The 19015-nt window shown below is 51.9% G+C and overlaps 1 protein-coding gene and 1 non-coding gene across 3 annotated transcripts; both read left to right on the forward strand.

Annotated features, from left to right (window-relative positions):
• Positions 1 to 2132: 2132 nt before the first annotated feature.
• Positions 2133 to 6005, forward strand: EVX1 (even-skipped homeobox 1). 2 transcript variants are annotated; one of them, XM_011361701.1, is made up of 3 exons: positions 2133 to 2836; positions 4447 to 4694; positions 5334 to 5879. In XM_011361701.1, exons 2-3 carry the CDS (start codon positions 4557 to 4559, stop codon positions 5877 to 5879), a joined length of 684 nt encoding a protein of 227 aa, XP_011360003.1. In that variant the 5' UTR covers positions 2133 to 2836; positions 4447 to 4556. The 2 variants fall into 2 exon arrangements, with proteins under 2 accessions (XP_011360003.1, XP_011360001.1); XM_011361699.1 differs by having other exon boundaries at positions 2235 to 2891; positions 5334 to 6005.
• An 11386-nt stretch (positions 6006 to 17391) lies between these two features.
• Positions 17392 to 17510, forward strand: LOC111740885. Its single transcript, XR_002780801.1, has one exon. It is a non-coding gene; the product is annotated as a 5S ribosomal RNA (ribosomal RNA).
• Positions 17511 to 19015: the final 1505 nt, after the last annotated feature.

A 19015-nucleotide genomic window follows, 5' to 3' on the forward strand; every position in this document is an offset into this window, starting at 1 on the left:
GCCCAGCAGGGCAGCTGTGAGAAGGTGGTGGGCTCACTGGGGGGAGGAAAGGGTGGACCCGCCCCAAGCCCAGACTTGGAAGGGCCCAACACAAGGTGGACAACCCCAGCAAACACAGATGCTGGGGGCTCGACTTTGACAGGAAGGAGAGAGCTAGTCAGAGGCTCCTCAGGCTGGGAAGGGCAGGGCGTGACAGAATCTTCAGATAACTCTGCACGGAAGGAAAAAGCTGTAGAATTTGATCTCCTCCACTCCCACAAAGCTTCTCTCATCTTCAAAGTATCCCCAAGATTTGGGGGCTAGTAGTGCTCAGAAGACGGTGATTTTGGGAGTCCCAGGGAGTAGAGGTGTCTGCGCAGACATTACCTTCCCGATCCTCCCCCTCACCCTTCTGTAGGGTTAACGGGAATCTTATCGAATAGAAAGAGAAGCCACAAGCAGGAGTGAGAAGGGAACTTTCCTCTATCCTTGAACCCCTTGCTTCCTCCACGGCCTCCATAAGCTTGCAGATAGGAAGACTGAGGTTGGGGGGAGGGAGAAGAGCCGAGAAAACGGAGAGGGAGGAGGCGGAGAAGAGAAAAGTAGGAGATAAAAAGAAGAACAAAAAAAAAAAGAAAAAAAAGAGATCGAGGGACTTTTCTTTAGAATCTTGGACATGAGGGCTTTGCCTTGGGACACGGAGAAGGAGGGGGCGGTGCAGGGGCAGCCCTTTGTGGCTTAGAGCTAGAAGGTCTGAGGAGGGGGCCGAGAAGGGTAGTATTACAGAGCAGAGACCTGCATCCTGCCCTCTGCAAAGTGGGGAGAGACTGAGCTCACCTGCCTGGCCCTGACACGCTTGCTCAGAGCTGGCAAGGGGGTCGGTTTTTCTGGTGGGTTCTAGTTCACCTTCCCTGGAAGAAGCCCCGAGAAGCAACCTGCAGGCAGCTGCTCCTAAAGACGTCAAGCACGACAAATACCCTCCAGCCCTGCCATGGAGGTTCCCCTTCTGTCCCCAAAGATCCATGAGAGCCCCCAGTCACCTGCCCTTTCAGGGCATTTTCGGTGACATCTCCCTCGGGACCGAAGCCTCTGCACAGGCCCCAGGAAAAAAAACCCTGTGAGTCAAACCTCTGAACACGAATGCCACGTTCGAGCACTCTGAACCTCTGCCCCAAATCTCCGTGAGAACAGCGACTTCTCCCAGCCAGGGGCCTCTGGTGCTGCCGCTGTAGCGGCTGCATTTGTCTGAGTCTCTTCACCTGAAAAACCTGCTTTTTTGGGGGGCGGCGTGGGTTGGGGTGGGAATTCGTTTACTCTGAACGAATATCTTAAAATACGGGCAAGAAAAGAAAAAAAGGCCACTCTCAGAACCTCTCCCCACCCTACATACCTGAAGCGCAGGCGAAGCGGGGAGCAAGTGGGGAAGCGATCGCTTCTACAAATAGCCCCCTGGAGGTCAAGCCGGCCGTGGAGAGCTTAAGGCCACCTAGAAGGGGAGGGGGGAATAAAAAAAAAAAAATCAGCGAACATTTTGAGTCAGCAGCCAAGGCCTTAAAGAAAACATTTTAAGACATTTATCTCTTGCCCTGTGGGGAAGAAAAAGAGCAAAGTTCTCTTTCGGATCCCAGGAGGCATGAGATGGGCGGAGGAGGAGAGAGGGAAGGATACCCCAGGCTCAGGCTCTTTCCAGACAACTTGCGGGAGGAGGGAATGTTTTTCGGTAGCTTGTAAAAAAGACCCTGGAGCTTGTTTGAGGTTAGCTCGCCAGGGACAGGCAGCTGTAATAATGCGAGGAGAAGCGAGCCTTGTGAGTTGGCCTTCACACTCCTAAAATGCAGTTATGGATCCTCTTATCAAGGCACCAAGTTAAGAAAACAAAAGCCAAAACAACAATTAAAAAAAAAATCAAAAGCGTATTCAATTACCGAGTCCCGCAGCCCCTGCGGAAACTCGCCGTGCGCGTTAAGCTCTCTTTTCTTTCGGCGGAATTCCATTTGCATCCCCTCTGCCTGGGTGTCTCCCTCTCTCAGTGTGTGTGTCTCTCTGTTTTCACACTCTCCTCCCCATTCGAGCGAGGCCCACACCTGGCGCATCACTGCCGAGCCATTAGCTCGGGTCTCCTTTCATCTTCGCTGTGGCAGACGTTTCTATTTATCCACTTGCGCTCGCCGAGTGGCGTCACCAGCGGTACTGTAATGACGATTGCAGCAGGAGGATGACAGCTTAGAAAGAAGAGGGCAATGGGGCTTCCTCCCAGAGGCGGTGCGGCACAGAGGAGCTCTCGCATCGCAAGGTGACCCCAGCTGCACCGCCACCACCGCCGTCACTGTCGACACTACGCTCCGGCCACTCCGCGCCCACCCAGACGCCTGGCTTCTCTTTCTCCCTTCTGTAGCCAAGATCTGTCGGACCTCTAGGGACCCTGGGAGCCGGGGGCTAGGAACTCACTTGGGGCTTTCCCTCTCCTGCCTCCGGAGAGCCCGGGATGGAGAGCCGAAAGGACATGGTCTTGTTTTTGGATGGGGGACAGCTTGGTACTTTGGTTGGAAAGAGGGTCTCCAATTTGTCCGAAGCCGTGGCAAGCCCGCTGCCAGAGCCGCCCGAGAAGATGGTGCCCCGTGGCTGCCTGAGCCCGCGGGCCGGTCCTCCCGCCACCCGGGAGCGGGGCGGGGGAGGCCTGGAGGAGGAGCCGGTCGACGGACTAGCAGGCAGCGCTGCGGGGCCGGGCACCGAGCCGCGGGCAGCCGGGGCCGCCGCTCTCGGCCCGGGGCCTCCGGCCTCTTCCGCCGACAGCCTCTCCGGCCAGGGGCAACCTAGCAGCTCGGACACCGAGTCGGATTTCTATGAAGAAATCGAGGTGAGCTGCACCCCGGACTGCGCCACGGGGAACGCCGAGTACCAGCACAGCAAAGGTAGCCACCGCGCCCCCCTCTCCCACTGCGCCCACCTTCCACATCAGTTCTGGAGGGGAGATAGACCCTCTCTTCTCTCAGGGCAGGGAGGCTGGGGTGGGGGGGACCCACCTGAGCACTTCTCCCCAGCTATCTGCGCCCTGGCGGGGCCGGGACTGAGGTGACAGCTGTGCTTTGGGGGGAGGTAGGAGACCGCAGCCCTGGGCTTGAGGGTGATTCAAAGTGCACCCCAACCCCCCAGAGTTTTGTGGTAATGCTTCAACTGCGCCTGGAAGATACCTTCCCCCGGCGTGGGTGAGATCAAACGCGGATCCGGGCAGTTTGTGGCTGGCGGGGTGTAAGGCGCATCCAGGCGCGGAAGTGGGGAGTCCATAAAAAACCGTAAAATCTCAGCTGACCCGGGCCGCCTGGGTGCTGAGGCCCTCCGACCAGTTTGCACGTCGGTCAGAGGTCCAAATTACCTTGTCACTTCCCGGGCTCGGTGGCGCCAGGTCGGAAATGGTCCCAATGATCTAATTGCCTTTGGTCTCCGGTTGCATTTGAAAAGGCAGAGCTCTGGCCCTCCCCCCCACCCCTTCCCCTTTCCTTCCTAGCCCCACTTCTCCACCCAAAGGAAAAGGAGCTACAGGGGGCAGGAGCCCCACCCTTTTCTGGGTTAGGCCCAAAGGAGGAGGGGGGGGGCTGTCACACTGCTTTAACTGGAGATCCCCTTCCTGACCAGGGGCTGCTGTGAGATGCTGGTAAATGGCCAGGAGGGCAGTCTCCCTGAGAGAGTGGAAAGCTAAGAGGGAGAGCCCACCAGCAGATACTCCTCCACAAAGCTGTGGGGGTGGGTGGGAGAGACTAGTATGGAAAAAACAAAAACAGAAACAAAAAAACTCCCCCACCCCTTGGCCTTGGCAGCCAACACAGAGTTGAGCATATCCACCCATGATCATCTTATCCACTGGACCCAGCCTCCCCAACCATAGCATGCCCTCGGAGCAACCCATACTCCGCTCAAATATTTGAAGATAATAGGTGTTCGTACACACACTCCTATGCCATCCTGCAACACGTGCAACCTAGTGCAACGCATTCCCACACCCGCATTGGCAGCCTGGCACACACAAAAGCGAGGAAACTGTTCGTGCCCAGCATCCTGCAATGCACTAAGACCCAGAGTTCATAACGCTCCAGCAAAATGGTGTGTATCAACTCACTTGCCTGTCAGGTATGCACATCTTTGCCCACTCCAGGCAAGGGTGAGCAGAAAGCTCAGAGAGGCTGCATCTCACCTGTGCCCCAGGGCAGGTGGCTAGGGTGGCTGGGCTTCTGTATCTAGCAGGAGTAAGGGGCCTTCCAAACAGTAGCCCCGCCAGGCCTAATGGCTGCTATGAGCCCCTGTCCTCCCTTCCTGGGTGCTTGAAGTCCCCAGTGCCCCAGCAGAGGCAGTGGCTGAGGCTACTGAGAGGAGGGGGTGTCTCTCTCCATCCTGGGCCTACAGCACCACATCAGCAGCGTTTGTGTGTCTGTTGTGTTGTGTATGTGCGTGTGCTCTGGGCTCCCTGCGCAGGGCCGGGCTCTGAGGTACTGGCCAGCAGTCCCAACAGTGGCGGCGAGGCCCCAAAGAGCAACAACGGTGGCAGCTCGCAGGGCACCCTGGCTTGCAGTGCCAGTGACCAGATGCGCCGGTATCGCACCGCCTTCACGCGGGAGCAGATTGCGCGGCTGGAGAAGGAATTCTACAGGGAGAACTACGTATCCAGGCCACGGAGATGCGAGCTGGCCGCTGCCCTGAACCTTCCCGAAACTACCATCAAGGTATGAGCTCCAGGTACCAGGGAGAGAGGGTGCGCCCGCGCAGGAGGAAGTGAACAGCACTGCTCGATCCTTAAATCGTGTGTGAGCCGGGAATCCATGTCTGGGGTCTTTCTGCCCACGTGGCAGCTGGGCTGGGGGTGTCCAGGCCTGCTGCAGGCACCAGGTGCATGCACCTTCATCCTCTCGACAGTCCCTAGACAGCCACTGCGGCCGTGCGGTTGACTCTGTCCCTTTCTCAGCCAAATAAACAGCCGGGATGGGGTGCCGGTGCACCAAGGGAGAGAGGCTGAAAGGGGAGGTGGTTCTGGCGAAGCGCTGCCTACTGCCTCAGATCCGTGGAGTCCTCAGTCCCTCACTACTAGTGCACTCGCACGGGTTCTGGCGGTCCGGGGAGGGGGGTTCTGGCTGCGGGAGCAGAGGGGAAGAGGGACAGAGGCTGGAGCCACTCTCTAAACCACTCCTGGAGGGATTCCGGCTCCAGGAGGTGGTGGTGGTGGTGGGATCCGCCCCGCCCAGAGGCTCTGTGCCTTGGCTCTTCCCCTTGCCGCGAACATCATCCCCTGCAGTGGGGCAGGACTTCTGGGCTCTGCGCACTGGGCAGGGTGTGGCCACCCAGCCTGTGCCTCTCCTCCCCCCCAGGTGTGGTTCCAGAACCGGCGCATGAAGGACAAGCGGCAGCGGCTGGCCATGACGTGGCCGCACCCGGCCGACCCTGCCTTCTACACGTACATGATGAGCCACGCGGCGGCCGCGGGCGGCCTGCCCTATCCCTTCCCGTCGCACCTGCCGCTGCCCTACTACTCGCCCGTGGGCCTGGGCGCCGCTTCCGCCGCCTCGGCTGCCGCCTCGCCCTTCAGCGGTCCGCTGCGCCCTCTCGACACCTTTCGCGTGCTGTCGCAGCCCTACCCGCGGCCAGAACTGCTGTGCGCCTTCCGCCACCCGCCGCTCTACCCCGGCCCGGCGCACGGACTGGGAGCCTCGGCCGGCGGCCCCTGCGCCTGCCTCGCCTGCCACAGCGGTCCGGCCAATGGCCTGGCGCCCCGCTCCACCGCCGCCGCCGCCTCGGACTTCACCTGTGCCTCCACCTCCCGCTCGGACTCCTTCCTCACCTTCGCGCCCTCTGTGCTCAGCAAGGCCTCCTCCGTCGCGCTGGACCAGAGAGAGGAGGTGCCCCTCACAAGATAAGGGGCCGCCCGCGGGCTGCCGGCTCCAGGACGCCCGTGGGGGCCTCCCTCCGGGGACTCGGCCAGCGCCCTTCCCCGCCCCCAGGGCACCGAGGGGAAAGAAGAGGGCTGCGAAGGACTGGCGGGACTCGGCTTCGAGGATGGGGACGCCCGGGAAGCGGCTCTGGCTGGCGCGTTTGTGCGGCGGGAGTGGGAACCGCGAGGCAGAAGCTGAGAGAGAGATCCACCTTTGGGGCGGCCCGCTTGGCGGTGCTTCACCGGACCCACCGCCCCTTACCCGGGTTTAGGCCGTGGCTCCAAAGCTAAATAAACTTAGTAGCAACAGCAACCAACATCCAGCTCCTCAGCACCCTCCTCTTCCCCAACACACCTCACACCCCTTCCTCACCCGGGACCCCTCCCGCCTGTCAAGGCCAAGCCCAAGCACTGGAAAGGGAAATTACTGTTTCTCTAAACAAAACGCTGTGTATGCAGAGCAGAGAGAGATTAATCTTTGCCAGCTTTTCCAAGGCGTGGCAAGGGGCTCGTGGATGGCAATGCACCAGGCATCCAGGGGAGAGGGTGAGAGAGAGGATTTACTACCGCGGGGAATACTGGCCCTCCCGCGGACCCTGGGGGCTCTCTGCCTCCCTGGAGCCTCACTTACACAACATCTTCCGGTTCTGCCATCAATCGGCACCTGATCTCTTTCCTCTTTCCTAGCTTCTTGATATCTCTCTACTTGCAACTCCATCTCCACCTTCACCGCCCCCCCCCCACGCCCCTCAGCTTTTTGTTTAACATTCGCCGGGACACTGGCTGCAGACGCTTCAGGGCCCCTCGGTGGCTTCTACCAAGCCTCTTCTCCCTGGGCCCAATACACACCCTGATTAGCAAGTGATGTGTGTGAGGAGGGTTTTTGAATGTTGAATGTATAATAATGATCACGGTGCAGCCAGTTAACAGCCCAGAGCTGAGCTGTTAACAAGGCGCCCAGGGAAGACCTTAGGGAGTGGGACCTCATCTTCCTCCTACAGTATCTGGTGGCAAATTAGAGGCTATTTCCTGCCTTAGCCTACCCACCTTTTCTTCACCGGGAGTTTTCTGGCCCTTCCCTTTGCATTTGGCATTTTATGTCCTTTTTACTCTCATTTTCCTCCCAAGCTGCCACTGGAGCTAGACTTTTGGATACTGGCGGGAGCTTTCTGCCCCTTCTGGAGAAACTTGTCTCCCTCCTTCACTTGGGTTTGTTTGGGAGCCACTCCCAACCTGTCATTCCACACTCATTCCTGCAGCCAGTTTTTGAGGGATAGGGGAACTGGTGTCCCCCAGTACAAGCTTTACCCTGACTGGGAGGGAGCGGTTCTTTCTTTAGGGAATGAATTTGGACTGGTTTTCCTTTGAAGCCCAAAGAATTTGCTGTTACAATTTGTTAACCATATTGCAATAAAAGCTGGACATGATTCTCATTTTAGCATTTTAATTTTGGGGGGCAGCAGGCAGTGTGCTGACTTTTTAAATTGCTAGTTCAGCCATCATAGGCTAGGGTAGGGAAGGAACGCACAGTCTCCCAAGCTTCTGTTGTGCACTGGCAGGCTCCAAATGGATACTACACAGAGGTGGAGAAGGCAAGTTCCAAGCTGCCCTGGGGTGTATGTTTTCTTAATTCTGGGAAACTTCCATGACTAAAGTGGTTCAGCAGAGCTCTGACCCCACCTGGGGCTCACTCTGTGATGCTTACTTCTCTAGTTACTCCAACCCTTTGAAGAAAAGTGACCTAGACTATGGTCTCTGTGGATCCTATCTCTCCCCCAACCCAATGCGGGGGCAGTGGGGGTGCAGCTTGAGCACTGCAGAGAGCTGGGTTTGCTGGTCAAGCTGCATCTGCAAATTAGGGTTTAGGGAAAGGAAAGAGGGGTTGGGTTGGGTTGGGATAGGAGGGTCTGAATCATCCTCCAACTGGAAGTAATCTCCCAGGGTGGAATTCTGGTCTGGTCAGGGCAAGAGGACAGACTGTGCTCAGCAGCTGCCTCATCCCCATCCTCATCCCCATAGGAGAGCCACCGAGGCTGCCTCTGAAATCTTGGTCAAAGAGGGGAGAGGTGGGTGGGACCTCAGCAGGCTGGGAGCTCAGAATTGCAGATTTCAAGCGTCCTCTGCCTGTGTATCCGTGGGCTGGTGTGGACTCCTCAGTTGGCCTCCATCCTTCTTTGAGGTCCAGAGCAAACCCTCTTGCACACAGTGACCTCTGCCCTTTCAAGCAAAACCGTGTGCTGAGGTTTCCAGCATCCTTCCCACTACTCCCCTGCCCCCAGCTCTGTGCGGCTCCCTCAGCTCCCTCGGCAGCTTGGACACTCCCAGTGCCAAACCCCTGGCAAATTTTGCGGTTACTTCCCCGTCGGGCCAAGATTGCTTGCGACAGGTAAATGGGCTGCGGGTTGCCATAATGCCAGGCGTATTTTCAGTTAATAGGGAGGGAAAATGAGGTGTCTGCAGCGATATTGGAAAGTACAAGATCGATGATCCGGCCTCGTGTCCAATCAGCAGCCTTTAATTGACTGTATTTTCTGGGTAATTGAGCCTCTCTTCCTCCAAATTGAAGTGGAAGATATAACAATACATCTTGCCAGGAGGAATTACTCATTACTTCATAATGAAATTTCCCTTTTGCCAAGGTTTGCGGTTTGGCGCTAGGCACCAATTCTCACACTCCCTCCCCCATCCTTTCACCTAAAAACAGGTTTGCCCGCCTGCACCCAGCAGCCCCAAGTGGCCTTGATACCTCCGTTTTGGTGTTGGTGGTGGGAGGGGGGATGACCATGAGGAGGGCACTGTCCCTCAACAGCCTCAATCTCTTCATCTGTGAAATGAGAAGGCTAGACGGAGCAACGGGGCTGACGTGGTATTGTCATTTTCGTTCTTCAACGTTCTGAGTGCCTCTACTTAGCTTTGCCCATCTCAGTCCCATTTTGCAGGTGGGGAAAATGGAGGCTCTGGGTCTCACACAGCTGTTAGGAGCCCATGCAGCTATGAGATCCAGGCTCCCCTCCATTGCCCTGCTTCTTTGGGTCCCAGAGGCCATGGTCACCCCTGGAGAAGTCAGACACCCCACTCCCAATTCACACTTTCCCTGGGCTCCTGCACCCAGGCTGGACCTGGTGGAGCCTGGGAGCACAGACCAGTGCTGGGCCGTGGTCCACCCGGCCCCGCAAAACCAGCCGCCCTGCAGTTGGTGTGCGCATTCATCGCGGGCCGTCGCCGGCTTGTTAGGGAGTGATTGATTGCCTTATTAAAGCGTGTTCTTGTAAGTGTGACCAAACTGATTGCATTGCATATGTTTGGGATAATGCTCATTTTAAACAACAGGATAAAGAGGATGAGCTCGGCAGAGCCTCCAAAGACGAAATGATTCCGGCCAGCAGTGCTCTAACTCTGGCATTAAATTGCCCAGTTACATAGCAAATCACTTGGTTCCTCCACCCTTGTCCCCATTTTTTTCCTGGCCTAAAGTTTGATCGAATCCCCCAATGTGGTCTGCCCCACGCATGGTTTCTCTAGTGACTATATCAGCTCTGCCTGGCCAGCCGAGAACCCTGCAGCCGCACACCCCAGACATCCAGTCCCCGTCCCCATCCCAGGCAGAGAGAAAGTGATTCAGAATGCACCCTTTCACCCTAGGCCTCCCAGGGGGACATGGCCCTAGAAGGTCACCACAGATGGGAACTGAGGTTCCCCGCAGCAAGTCGCGTGTCTCCCCATCCCCACCCCCAGACCTTCAGCGAGAATTTAAAAGATTCTTTTGTTCCCCAGGCTTCTCTCGCTTGCTCGCTCGCTCGGGTGCTTCCATTATCCCTCAGTCGGGGAAACCCCTGCTGCCATATGCCCGCCCAAAAGCACGGTGGACAGTTGTCGAGGACGGCTAGAAGGATGGCATTCTGCAAGTGAGAAGAGCCATTCCTTCTTAGCTTCTCCATGCATATCACCTCAGAGTGAGAGCGCCAGGAGGAGGAAGGGAAAGGAGGTTGAGGGGAAAAGAAATTGGAATTTTTTTCTAATTATTCTATCCACAACCAATTGTGATGGCCACGTTCTGTTTCTGTGCCTGTTCCCTAACAAAGAAATCCTCAGCCAGCCTTCAACCACTGCAGTCGACTAGCACAGGAGCCAAACTGCAGGCAGATTGAACTTCCTAAGGGACGCCTTTGGAGTACGCTGGAATTCTGATTTGTTCAAGATGATGACAGTCATCAGGACAAGTCAGAAACGATGCCACTCCTCTGAGTGTCATTTGTAAGTGTAATCACACGGATTCGTTTGCAAGACCCAGTTAAAACATGTCTGGATAAGTGACTTGGTCCAAACGGCAAATTTCTTCCATCACTCAGGGACTCCTTCGCTCTGCAGAAGCAGGCACATCAGACTGCATTAGGGCAAAGCCAGGGCCCAGTTCACCATTTGTGTTAGCTTGTGGGACCCAGAAATGTTGACCCTGAGGAGAAAAAAGCCAACCACAAAACGCATGTTGCTGTCTACAAAGCAAACAGAAACACAAACTCGTTTCCAAAATTGCCTTCTCAGCAAATAAGTATGTGATATTCTGAGCAGGAGCAGGAGAGAAAGATTGCCACTTAAAAATAACATGAAAGCATTAAGTAATTATTTAAAACAAGGCTGTTTAGAAAAATATTTGTATTTATTGCAGCTGCTCAATTGGCCTCGTTAAAGTCGGCAAGCATTTAAATTGTGTTACAATCTCATTTAAATCCCCCTCCGTTCCAGCAGGCTGAAGAGCTTGAATAGACCAATCACTTCATAATGATGATGAATGAGAAATTAATTCAGATACAAGCAAGACAATTTAGGCCTTCATCTGTTTAAATAGCCTTCCAATATTATTCGCGATCGCGGGTCACAGATTGAATCAATTGTCCAATCTTGTGAAAGTCATATCCTTGCATCTTCATCGAGATTATTTATAGCGCAGCGAGGGCTGCTGAAAGGTGTGTGCTGTTAACAGGGACAATTACTTAAAGGGAAGCGTTTATAAAATGGAAAACAAATGCCGGGTTAGTAACAAATGGGATCAAAAGCAGCCATTCCAATCTGGGTCGCGGAGGGACGGGAGCGGGCGCGGCCCCCGCAGGCTGAGGAGGGCTGCGGGCTCGGCCTCTGGCCTCCCCACGGCCCAGGTGAGGCCGGGTCTGCGAGGCGCTGGCCTGCGCGCTGGCCGCGGTGGCGACCCGGGGCCAGCCTCGCCCTCGGTGCTGCGGCCCAGGCGGCCCAGTGTGGCCCCACCGGGCCTCCCGAGGAACCGCGCCCCGCGCACTCCGACCCCAGGGAGTTTCCCTTGGTGCTGGGGTTTCAGCACCCCCCCCGGGCTCAGACCCCGGTCCGACGCGCTCGGGCCTTCGTGGCAGAGGTCGAGAGGCCTCGCTGCGCGGACGTTGCACGGGTAGCTGGAGGCTTCTGGACTTCGGGGGCTCAGCCTCTTCTTAAACTTTGCCTCCTTCTAAGCCGACCGCGGGGAAGGGCCCCATTTCCACAGGGCCAATCCTCCTTCGTCGTTCCGGGACTGGAAACGCGCCTCGCGTCGCTGCCTGTCCTTCCGGGCCTGGGCCCTTGCCCCCCGCGGGCTTCTCGGGGCGCCCTAGGACCCGTGAGCAGCGTCCAGCTCTCCAGAAAAGCGCCCTTTCTTTTCTCCATCAAGTGTCCTCCCCGTCTCCCGAAACACCCCCTCCCCTGCTGTCGTTCCCTCCACCCCCAGCTGCAGGCGTCCCCCGCCTCGCGAGAGCCCAGTGCAGCCGAGGTGGCCATCGCGACTTCGAGGCGACATGTGCCTCCCGGAGGAATCTACCTGCCCTCCTCAGCCCCGTCCGGCAAAGACCTAGAACAGTGTACGCGGGCAGGTGGGTTTGTTTTTCCCGAATCGGTACATGCGCGTCTACACCGGCTCTCTGTGCGCGTCCAGGAGACACCGAGATTTTCTAGGCGGCACTCTTAGGGGACATAAGTGAAATGGGCTCGGAACAGAAAAGCGAGAAAGATCGTTTAATGTGCGGAGCCTGGAGCAGGAGAGGAGAGCGAAAAGCTCCCAGAGAACGCAGCGGCGTCCATGCGGTACCCCACGCGCGCCGCTCCCGTCCGCGTGGAGGTGGTTTTTTTCCCCCCCTTCCTCTGTATTTCTGTGTTTTGAAACAAAAGCCCAACTAATGGATTCCTGGCGCTCTGAGGACCCACTCCCGGGAGCGACTTTGATGTATTGCTGTCCAATTAGTGCCTTTAATTGGTGTCCTCGGGGACGGGCCGGCCTGGAGCTGGGACACAGCCTCCTCTCGCCTCTCTCGAACACTGGAAAGGTAAAATTTATAACGCACTGTAGCAATCCCGTGGGAGCGCGAGCGAGGGAGGGAGGCAGGGAAGGAAGGGAGAGATACAGCTCCGTCTTGCAGAGCCAGGCAGGGGTGGTGGATAAGGGGCCCCGATCACCCGGTTTCTACTCAGTTTCCTGACTCCCTCTCGGGCCTGGCAGGAGGGCTTGGACGGCTGTGTCGCTGAGGATTATGAATTTGCTCGAGGAAAGGCCAAGGGAGGGAGCATTGTCTGTAGAAGCCCACCCCATGTGGTCTCTCGTCTCGTTAATAATGGCTGTTTGTTAACAAGGATGCGGAGGTTAAATAATCCGGGTGGAAGATTAAACACGCCTCATCAAGGCTCTGGGAGCCGAGTAGCACAGAGACCCGAGCTGCGGGCTCACTGGAGTCTGGAGGAAGGTGGGGACGAACAGCCTGCAAGGAGCCCTGGGGTAGAGGAAGAGGGAAGGACTGGGCCCCCTTTTTAGGGTGTCCCCATAAAGTCAGCGCAGGCCCAACCCCTTGACGTGTTGAATAGAAAATCCATACAAGAAGCAGCCCCAGTGAAGTGTGGATGTCAAACTCTGCCAGCAGTCTGCTGAGATCAGGAATGGAGGCCTGGGTCCGAATCCGGGGTCCCCTTTGAGGAGGGGCTATCTGCTGCCTCCTACACCGTACAAGGTCCTATCTCTGGGAAGTAAAGGGCAATTTTACCACATGTGAATAGCACTGGATTGGAAGATAGAAGATGAACCTTCTAGCTTGGGCTCTGCCCCTAACTAGCTGTGCCACATGTATTACATTATTTTCCTAGCTTCATTTTCCTACTGTACATAAGACAGACAGGAGATAGGGCTTGATATAGATGAAGTATATTTCTTTTTCTTTCCTGCGGCTCTCATCATACTTAGGGAACTGAGCACCTGTCAAATACTCTATCCCCATTCAGTTCGGTCAAAGAGGATTTTATTCATCGAATATTTGAGGGCTTACTATTGGCCAGTCACTGTGCAATGTGTATTTTTTAACTGAGAGCAGAATAGCAATTTGTATATCCCTGTGTATGTCATACCCAAATATAATATTTTGTAAAAGAAGACAAGGAAGAAAGAACTTGAGGAAGAGAGTAGAATTGAATGTGGGTGTATGTGTAGGGTAGAGAAACTGTAGAATGAAAGGGGAAAAAAATCAGTGAAAGAAATGTAGATCTTGTTGAGATGGCAAGCAAAGCAATGTGGGTAAGTACTGCAGTAGTTCCTGGATAGTTCATTCAGGGGAATGGAGTCCTGCTGATTTGACAGTGAACAAAAGGATCCCTGACTTTTCCCAGGGGACCCATGACTTATGTAACTAACATTGCCGATTTTCTATTTTAATGTTGTTTCCATAGTAAGAGTTCTACTCTTCAGTTAATTCTCCAAACACATCACTTTATGAATTCGCCAAACAGGGAACTCAGCTGCTAGGCTGGGACTCATCAAGCTTCTGGCTGATGGGCATTTGGGCTCAAGGAAGACAGAGAATGAGTACTCCACTGAGGTTTTTCTCCAGATCAGCAGTAATTGTAGCTCCTACATGTCTCTGCTTTCCCTTGGAAAAGTCCAGAGACCAGATTTGTAGTTCTGGGCAGTAAGGTTGGACAGCTAACATATATTAGTACTTGAGACATGCCAGTCACTGTTCTATGCTTTCCGTACATTATTTTATTTAATTTCCACAACAGCCCCTTGAGGTGAGGACTATTATAATTCTCATTTTACGGATGTGGAAATTGAAGCACAGATAGTTACACAGTTAGTAGACCAGTCTGATTTCAGAGTTCACACTTATCATCACTTCACTAAAGCTGCCTTTGTGGTAAAATATAGTGGCTAAGGGCAGACTGAGAGCGTATTTCTCCAGGAGTTGCTAATGTCAGAAATGGGCTGTAGAAAAGGGTGGCTAGTGTAGGAGGCACGATGGACTCTTGTGTCTGTCTTTAAAGACTACAACTCCACTCTGCCTTCCAGAAATACAATCTCCAATTTTTTTTTTTTTTTTTTTGCTGAATATTCGATGAGCAGTTTGGTCGAATGAATCAAATGTTTATTGAGCACCTGTTATGTGGCCAAAACCATAGGTTCACACAATATTTTCTTTCTCCTCCAATTTGGTGCTGACACGACTTTGTGTTTGTAACCTATTACAATTAATTTGTGCTTTGCTTGAGAAGAACTCATTAGTGATGACAACTGTGGTAATGGTGATTTTATGATAGGAAATACAATTGTTTTGGGAGGGGACTTGGCAAAAGAGAGCTCATCTGTTATCTGATTTAGAGCCTGTACATCTTTAGCATCAGAAACTTTACATTGTATAAAATATAAAATATAAACATTTGGCATCTATTTATTAAAATATAAACCATTCAAGCAACTTAGAAGCACAGATTTTGGAACCAGAGTTCATGGGTTTGAATCCCGACTCTGACACTTAAAAGCTGTATAACACTGAAAGTTTCTTACTCTTGCTGACACACAGTTTTTTCATCTGCAAAATGGAGATGATAACAATGGGCATGTAGTACTTATCTGTTGCCGTTACCCCAGAATTTAGTGCTTAAATCATTAGGCATCACCTCAATCCCTGTGGGTTGGGTGTTTCTAATTCAAGGTCAGTCCACTGGGGCTGTGGTCTCATCTGAAGGCTCAACTAGGGGTGGATCTGCTTCCAAGCTCACTCATGTGTGGTTGTTAGCAGGATTTACTTCCTTGCTGGTGGATTGTTTGACTGATGGCCTCAGTTCTTTCCTGGCACTTGGTTGGGGGCCTTAGTTTCTTGCCATGTGGACTTCTGCATAGGGTAGCTAACAACATGGCAATTGGCTTTCCTCAGGGTGAATAAGCCAGACAGCGTGCATACACGGGGTGGGGGGAGGGCGCCACGGTCTTTTTGTTACCTAATCTTGGAAATGACATTCTATCGCTTTCGCCATATTATATTCATTAAAAGTGAGTCACTGAACTAGTGATTGCCAAAGGGGAGGGGATGGGGGGACTGGTGGAAAAGGTGAAGAGATGAAGAGGTACAAATTAGTAGTTACAAAACAGTCACAAAGACTTCGAGTACAGCATAGAGAATATAGTCAGTATAATTGCAATGGCTATCTGTAGAGCCAGATGAATGCTAGAGTAATCAGGGGATCACTTCATAAACTACATAAATGTCTAACCATTGTACTGTATACCAGAAATGGATATGAAAAAAAGTTGTATATACTTTGAATAAAAAAAAGAGGCAAGTCACGAGATCCAGATCCAGCCCACACTCAAAAGAAGGGGCTCACACAAGGCATCAAAACCAGGAGGCAGGGATCACTGGGGACTGTCTTGGAGGCTGCCTCCCATAGACCCTATCTCATAGGGTCCTTGTGAGGATTATATGACTTTGTACATGTGAAGAGGTTAGGACAGTACCTGTTCGCTCCAATCCCAGTCATCATCTGATCCACCGAGCACTCATTTCTTCATCTAGACGCTCTTATTTCAATTTCTCTCTTTTTTTCTTGCAAACCTGTGTGAAAGACTGTAGGAAGGGCAGGGCGGAGTCACTGCTACAAGGAAAAGGAGAAGAGGAAGCAGAATAGAAAGAGAAGGGAATGGAAGACTTGGGAAAACTCCAGGGGAGGGAGCCCTAGAGATGAGAGGTGAGGTAGGAGATACTTGTTAGCTAGCTTGTTCCTTACTTTTCAAAGGTATTCTTCCCTGCATCAAATGAATACTATTTTTACTCTATTTGTAATCATACTCAATGACATGTATATAGTGGGCTTACACTTTTTAGTTAAGCATTTCCACATACATTATTATACTTAATTCTTACCATGGTAATGTGAGACGAAAATTCTTGTTATCACCATTTTAGAGATGAAGATAAAAGTCCAGTGTGATGTTTAATTTCATGTGTCAACTTGACTGGTCCACAGGGTGCCCAGATATTTGGTTAAACACAATACTGGGTGTTTCTGAATGAGATTGATTTTTGAATTGGTAAACTGAGTGATGCATATTGCCCTCCCCTGTATGGGTAGACCTCATCCAATCCGTTAAAAAGCTTGAGTAGAATAAAAGACTGATAACAAAGAATTCTCTCTCCGTCTATCTTCTAGTTGGGACATTAGTTTCCTTGTGCCTTCAGACTCAAACTTGGACTGGACCTTACTGGAACATTGGCTGTCCTGGATGTGTACTTCTCAATCTCCATCAGTATGTGAGCCAATTCCTTATAATAAATCTCTTTCTATGTCTATATCTACATATCTATATTTATATTTATCTCTTTTTTCTATTGGTTCTGTTTCTCTGGAGAATCCGGACAGATATACCCAGTAAATGGTGGTGGGGTAGGGGAGGACGTTGAATCTAGGACTCAAGTTCAGGTATCTCACTCCAGCTCTTGGTTCTTTCTGCTGCGCTCTGCTGCCTCAGCTGCCCAACTTCTCTTTGTCGTGAAGTTATAGCTTCAGTTGGATCCATGGAAGATGCTATGGCATGAATGTAGTGCTGGAAGATGCTATGGCATGAATGTAGCACTCCCAGTCTTGCCTGACCTAGCTAGTGAAATCAACATAGCTAAAAGCTGACTCAGAAATGAGCAACTAGAAGGTCATGTTGCTCAAAGGGTTTCCTGCTGAACAAAGGGATTTAGTCCTGATTCCATAACTTTTCGGTACTGGGCTACGCGGTTAGGAAAGTGGAGCCCAGTAGCAAAAGGACATAACTAGAAGATGCATTATTCCTCAGCAGTCTGAGGCAAAAGATAAACTCTGTGGGACTGGCAAGAGAAATTGGCGCAAGGGGAGCGGAACAAATAAGGCTCCCAGGCTTGTTAGACTGATGGTGTTCACGCCTCAAGGAGAAGACTGAAGTACCAGGCAGGAAAACATGGCTAAGACTTGATTACCCTGTTCTGTCATATCCTTCTTTAGTAAAAGAACCCGTTTTCAACTGGGCAATTGGCCACCTAAATAAAGGCTACATTTCCCAGCCTGCCGGGTGTGGTCGAGTTCTGGCCAATGGAATATAATCAAACCTGGTGAGTGTGACTTAACAGGAAGTGTCCTTAAAAGAAGGGGATGGTGCCCTTCTTTGCTCCTTCTTCTGGCTGAAGTTTGATGTAATGGGTGGGACTCAAGAAGCTATCATGGTCTATGGCCATGCCACCTTGAACAAGCCCGATCCCGTCTGATCTCGGAAGCTAAGTAGGGTTGGGCCTGGTTAGTACTTGGATGGGAGACCACCTAGGAAGACCAGGTGCTGTAGGAGTAAAAAATAAAAAATAAGGGATTGTAAACTGACAAGGTCCTTGCAATCTGTGAGGTCAATCAAGGGTTGCCTTGCTTGAAAAAAAAAAAAAAAGAAGCTATCATGGACAATGAGAAGGAAGCCATGTGTTGAACAAGATGGAAGGAGCCTAGGTCTCTGACACTACGGAATCCCCCTGGACCACTTACTCCTTAACTTCTTTTACATGAGGAAGAAATAAACATCTGTGTTCACTGAGCCATTCTTAGTTTGGATTTTCAGTCCCATGGAGTGGAACCTAATCCTAACTAATACAGTATTTATGATTAAGTCAGGCAAAAGTGAATAGAGACTACTCCTGCACGCTGATTGCGCAAAGACAGAACTTGGAGGGAGGCGTGACCCCTGGCCCCCAGATTTATATCGGCTTGGTAATGAAGATGAGGAGGTGGTGCATATGTTATAGAGCCTTGAAGTTAGACATGCAGGATATGGAGTGTAGCATGAAGATCATATAGGTTTTTGGGCGAGAGGCTGGTTTAAATTCTTGTTTTGTTGCTGACTGAGTGATCTAGCAAGTTGCTTAATCTTTTTGAGCTGTAGTTTCCTCATCCTGGGGTAGTGATTATATATGAGATAATAAGCATAAAGCACTTTAATTCCCAGACCCTGCCCTAAACCAGTTGAATCTGAATCTTGGAAACGGTGGTCTAAACATTTGTAGTTTTCAGTGCTCTCCTAGGTGATCCTTTTCACTGATGCACAGTGAAAATTGAGGACCACTGGGGAAGAGAAAGCATAAGCATGCCTTATCACCTAGTAGGTACTCAGTAAATGACATCAATTGTAATCGAACTGAGATTGAGATTAATAGGAAAGCATCTGGGTTTCTTTATTATCTTTAAATATACATGATCCACTCAGATTATCTCTTGACCAACTCAAGTTTCAGTAGTCTGGATATACCACATAACTGGGGGACACCCTGACATTTCAGAGCTAGGAATAACCCTCAAGATTATTTAGCCAAACTATTTCACTTTATAGGTCTTTTTGTTTTCTCTAGGTATAATGGACCTTGTGTGACTCCTGTGGATCTAGAGCAGACACAGGACGTTACATAGGAAACATGCCACCTCTGTTCTCACTTTATTTTGATGCCAAGACTGGGGTGACTGTACACTCCTTCCATATTTCGCTTGAGCAACGATAACACCTCTAGATCCAAAAGCCAAGTCCATTTCTTAATGGCAGTGTAGGATCTTCATTGGAAATTGATATTCTAGTTGTACATCTCTGGGGTCAGCGATTAAAGTTAGTGAAAGGCAAAGTGCTGAGAAAAACAGGATAATCAGGCATACTCTCACCTAGATGTCACCCCACTCAACTAGTAGGAAGGAAATGCAAAGGAGGAGTTAAGAGCTCCCTCGTAGACTCCAGAAGGTAAGCTTGCATGTCACTTCAATGTGACTGGGGTGGGATTGGGGATGTTTGGAGTGTTCCACCAGTTTCTGTCATCTACATGT

Source organism: Pteropus vampyrus, unplaced genomic scaffold, assembly GCF_000151845.1.
Source record: "Pteropus vampyrus isolate Shadow unplaced genomic scaffold, Pvam_2.0 Scaffold69, whole genome shotgun sequence".
NCBI classification, from domain to species: domain Eukaryota; kingdom Metazoa; phylum Chordata; class Mammalia; order Chiroptera; family Pteropodidae; genus Pteropus; species Pteropus vampyrus.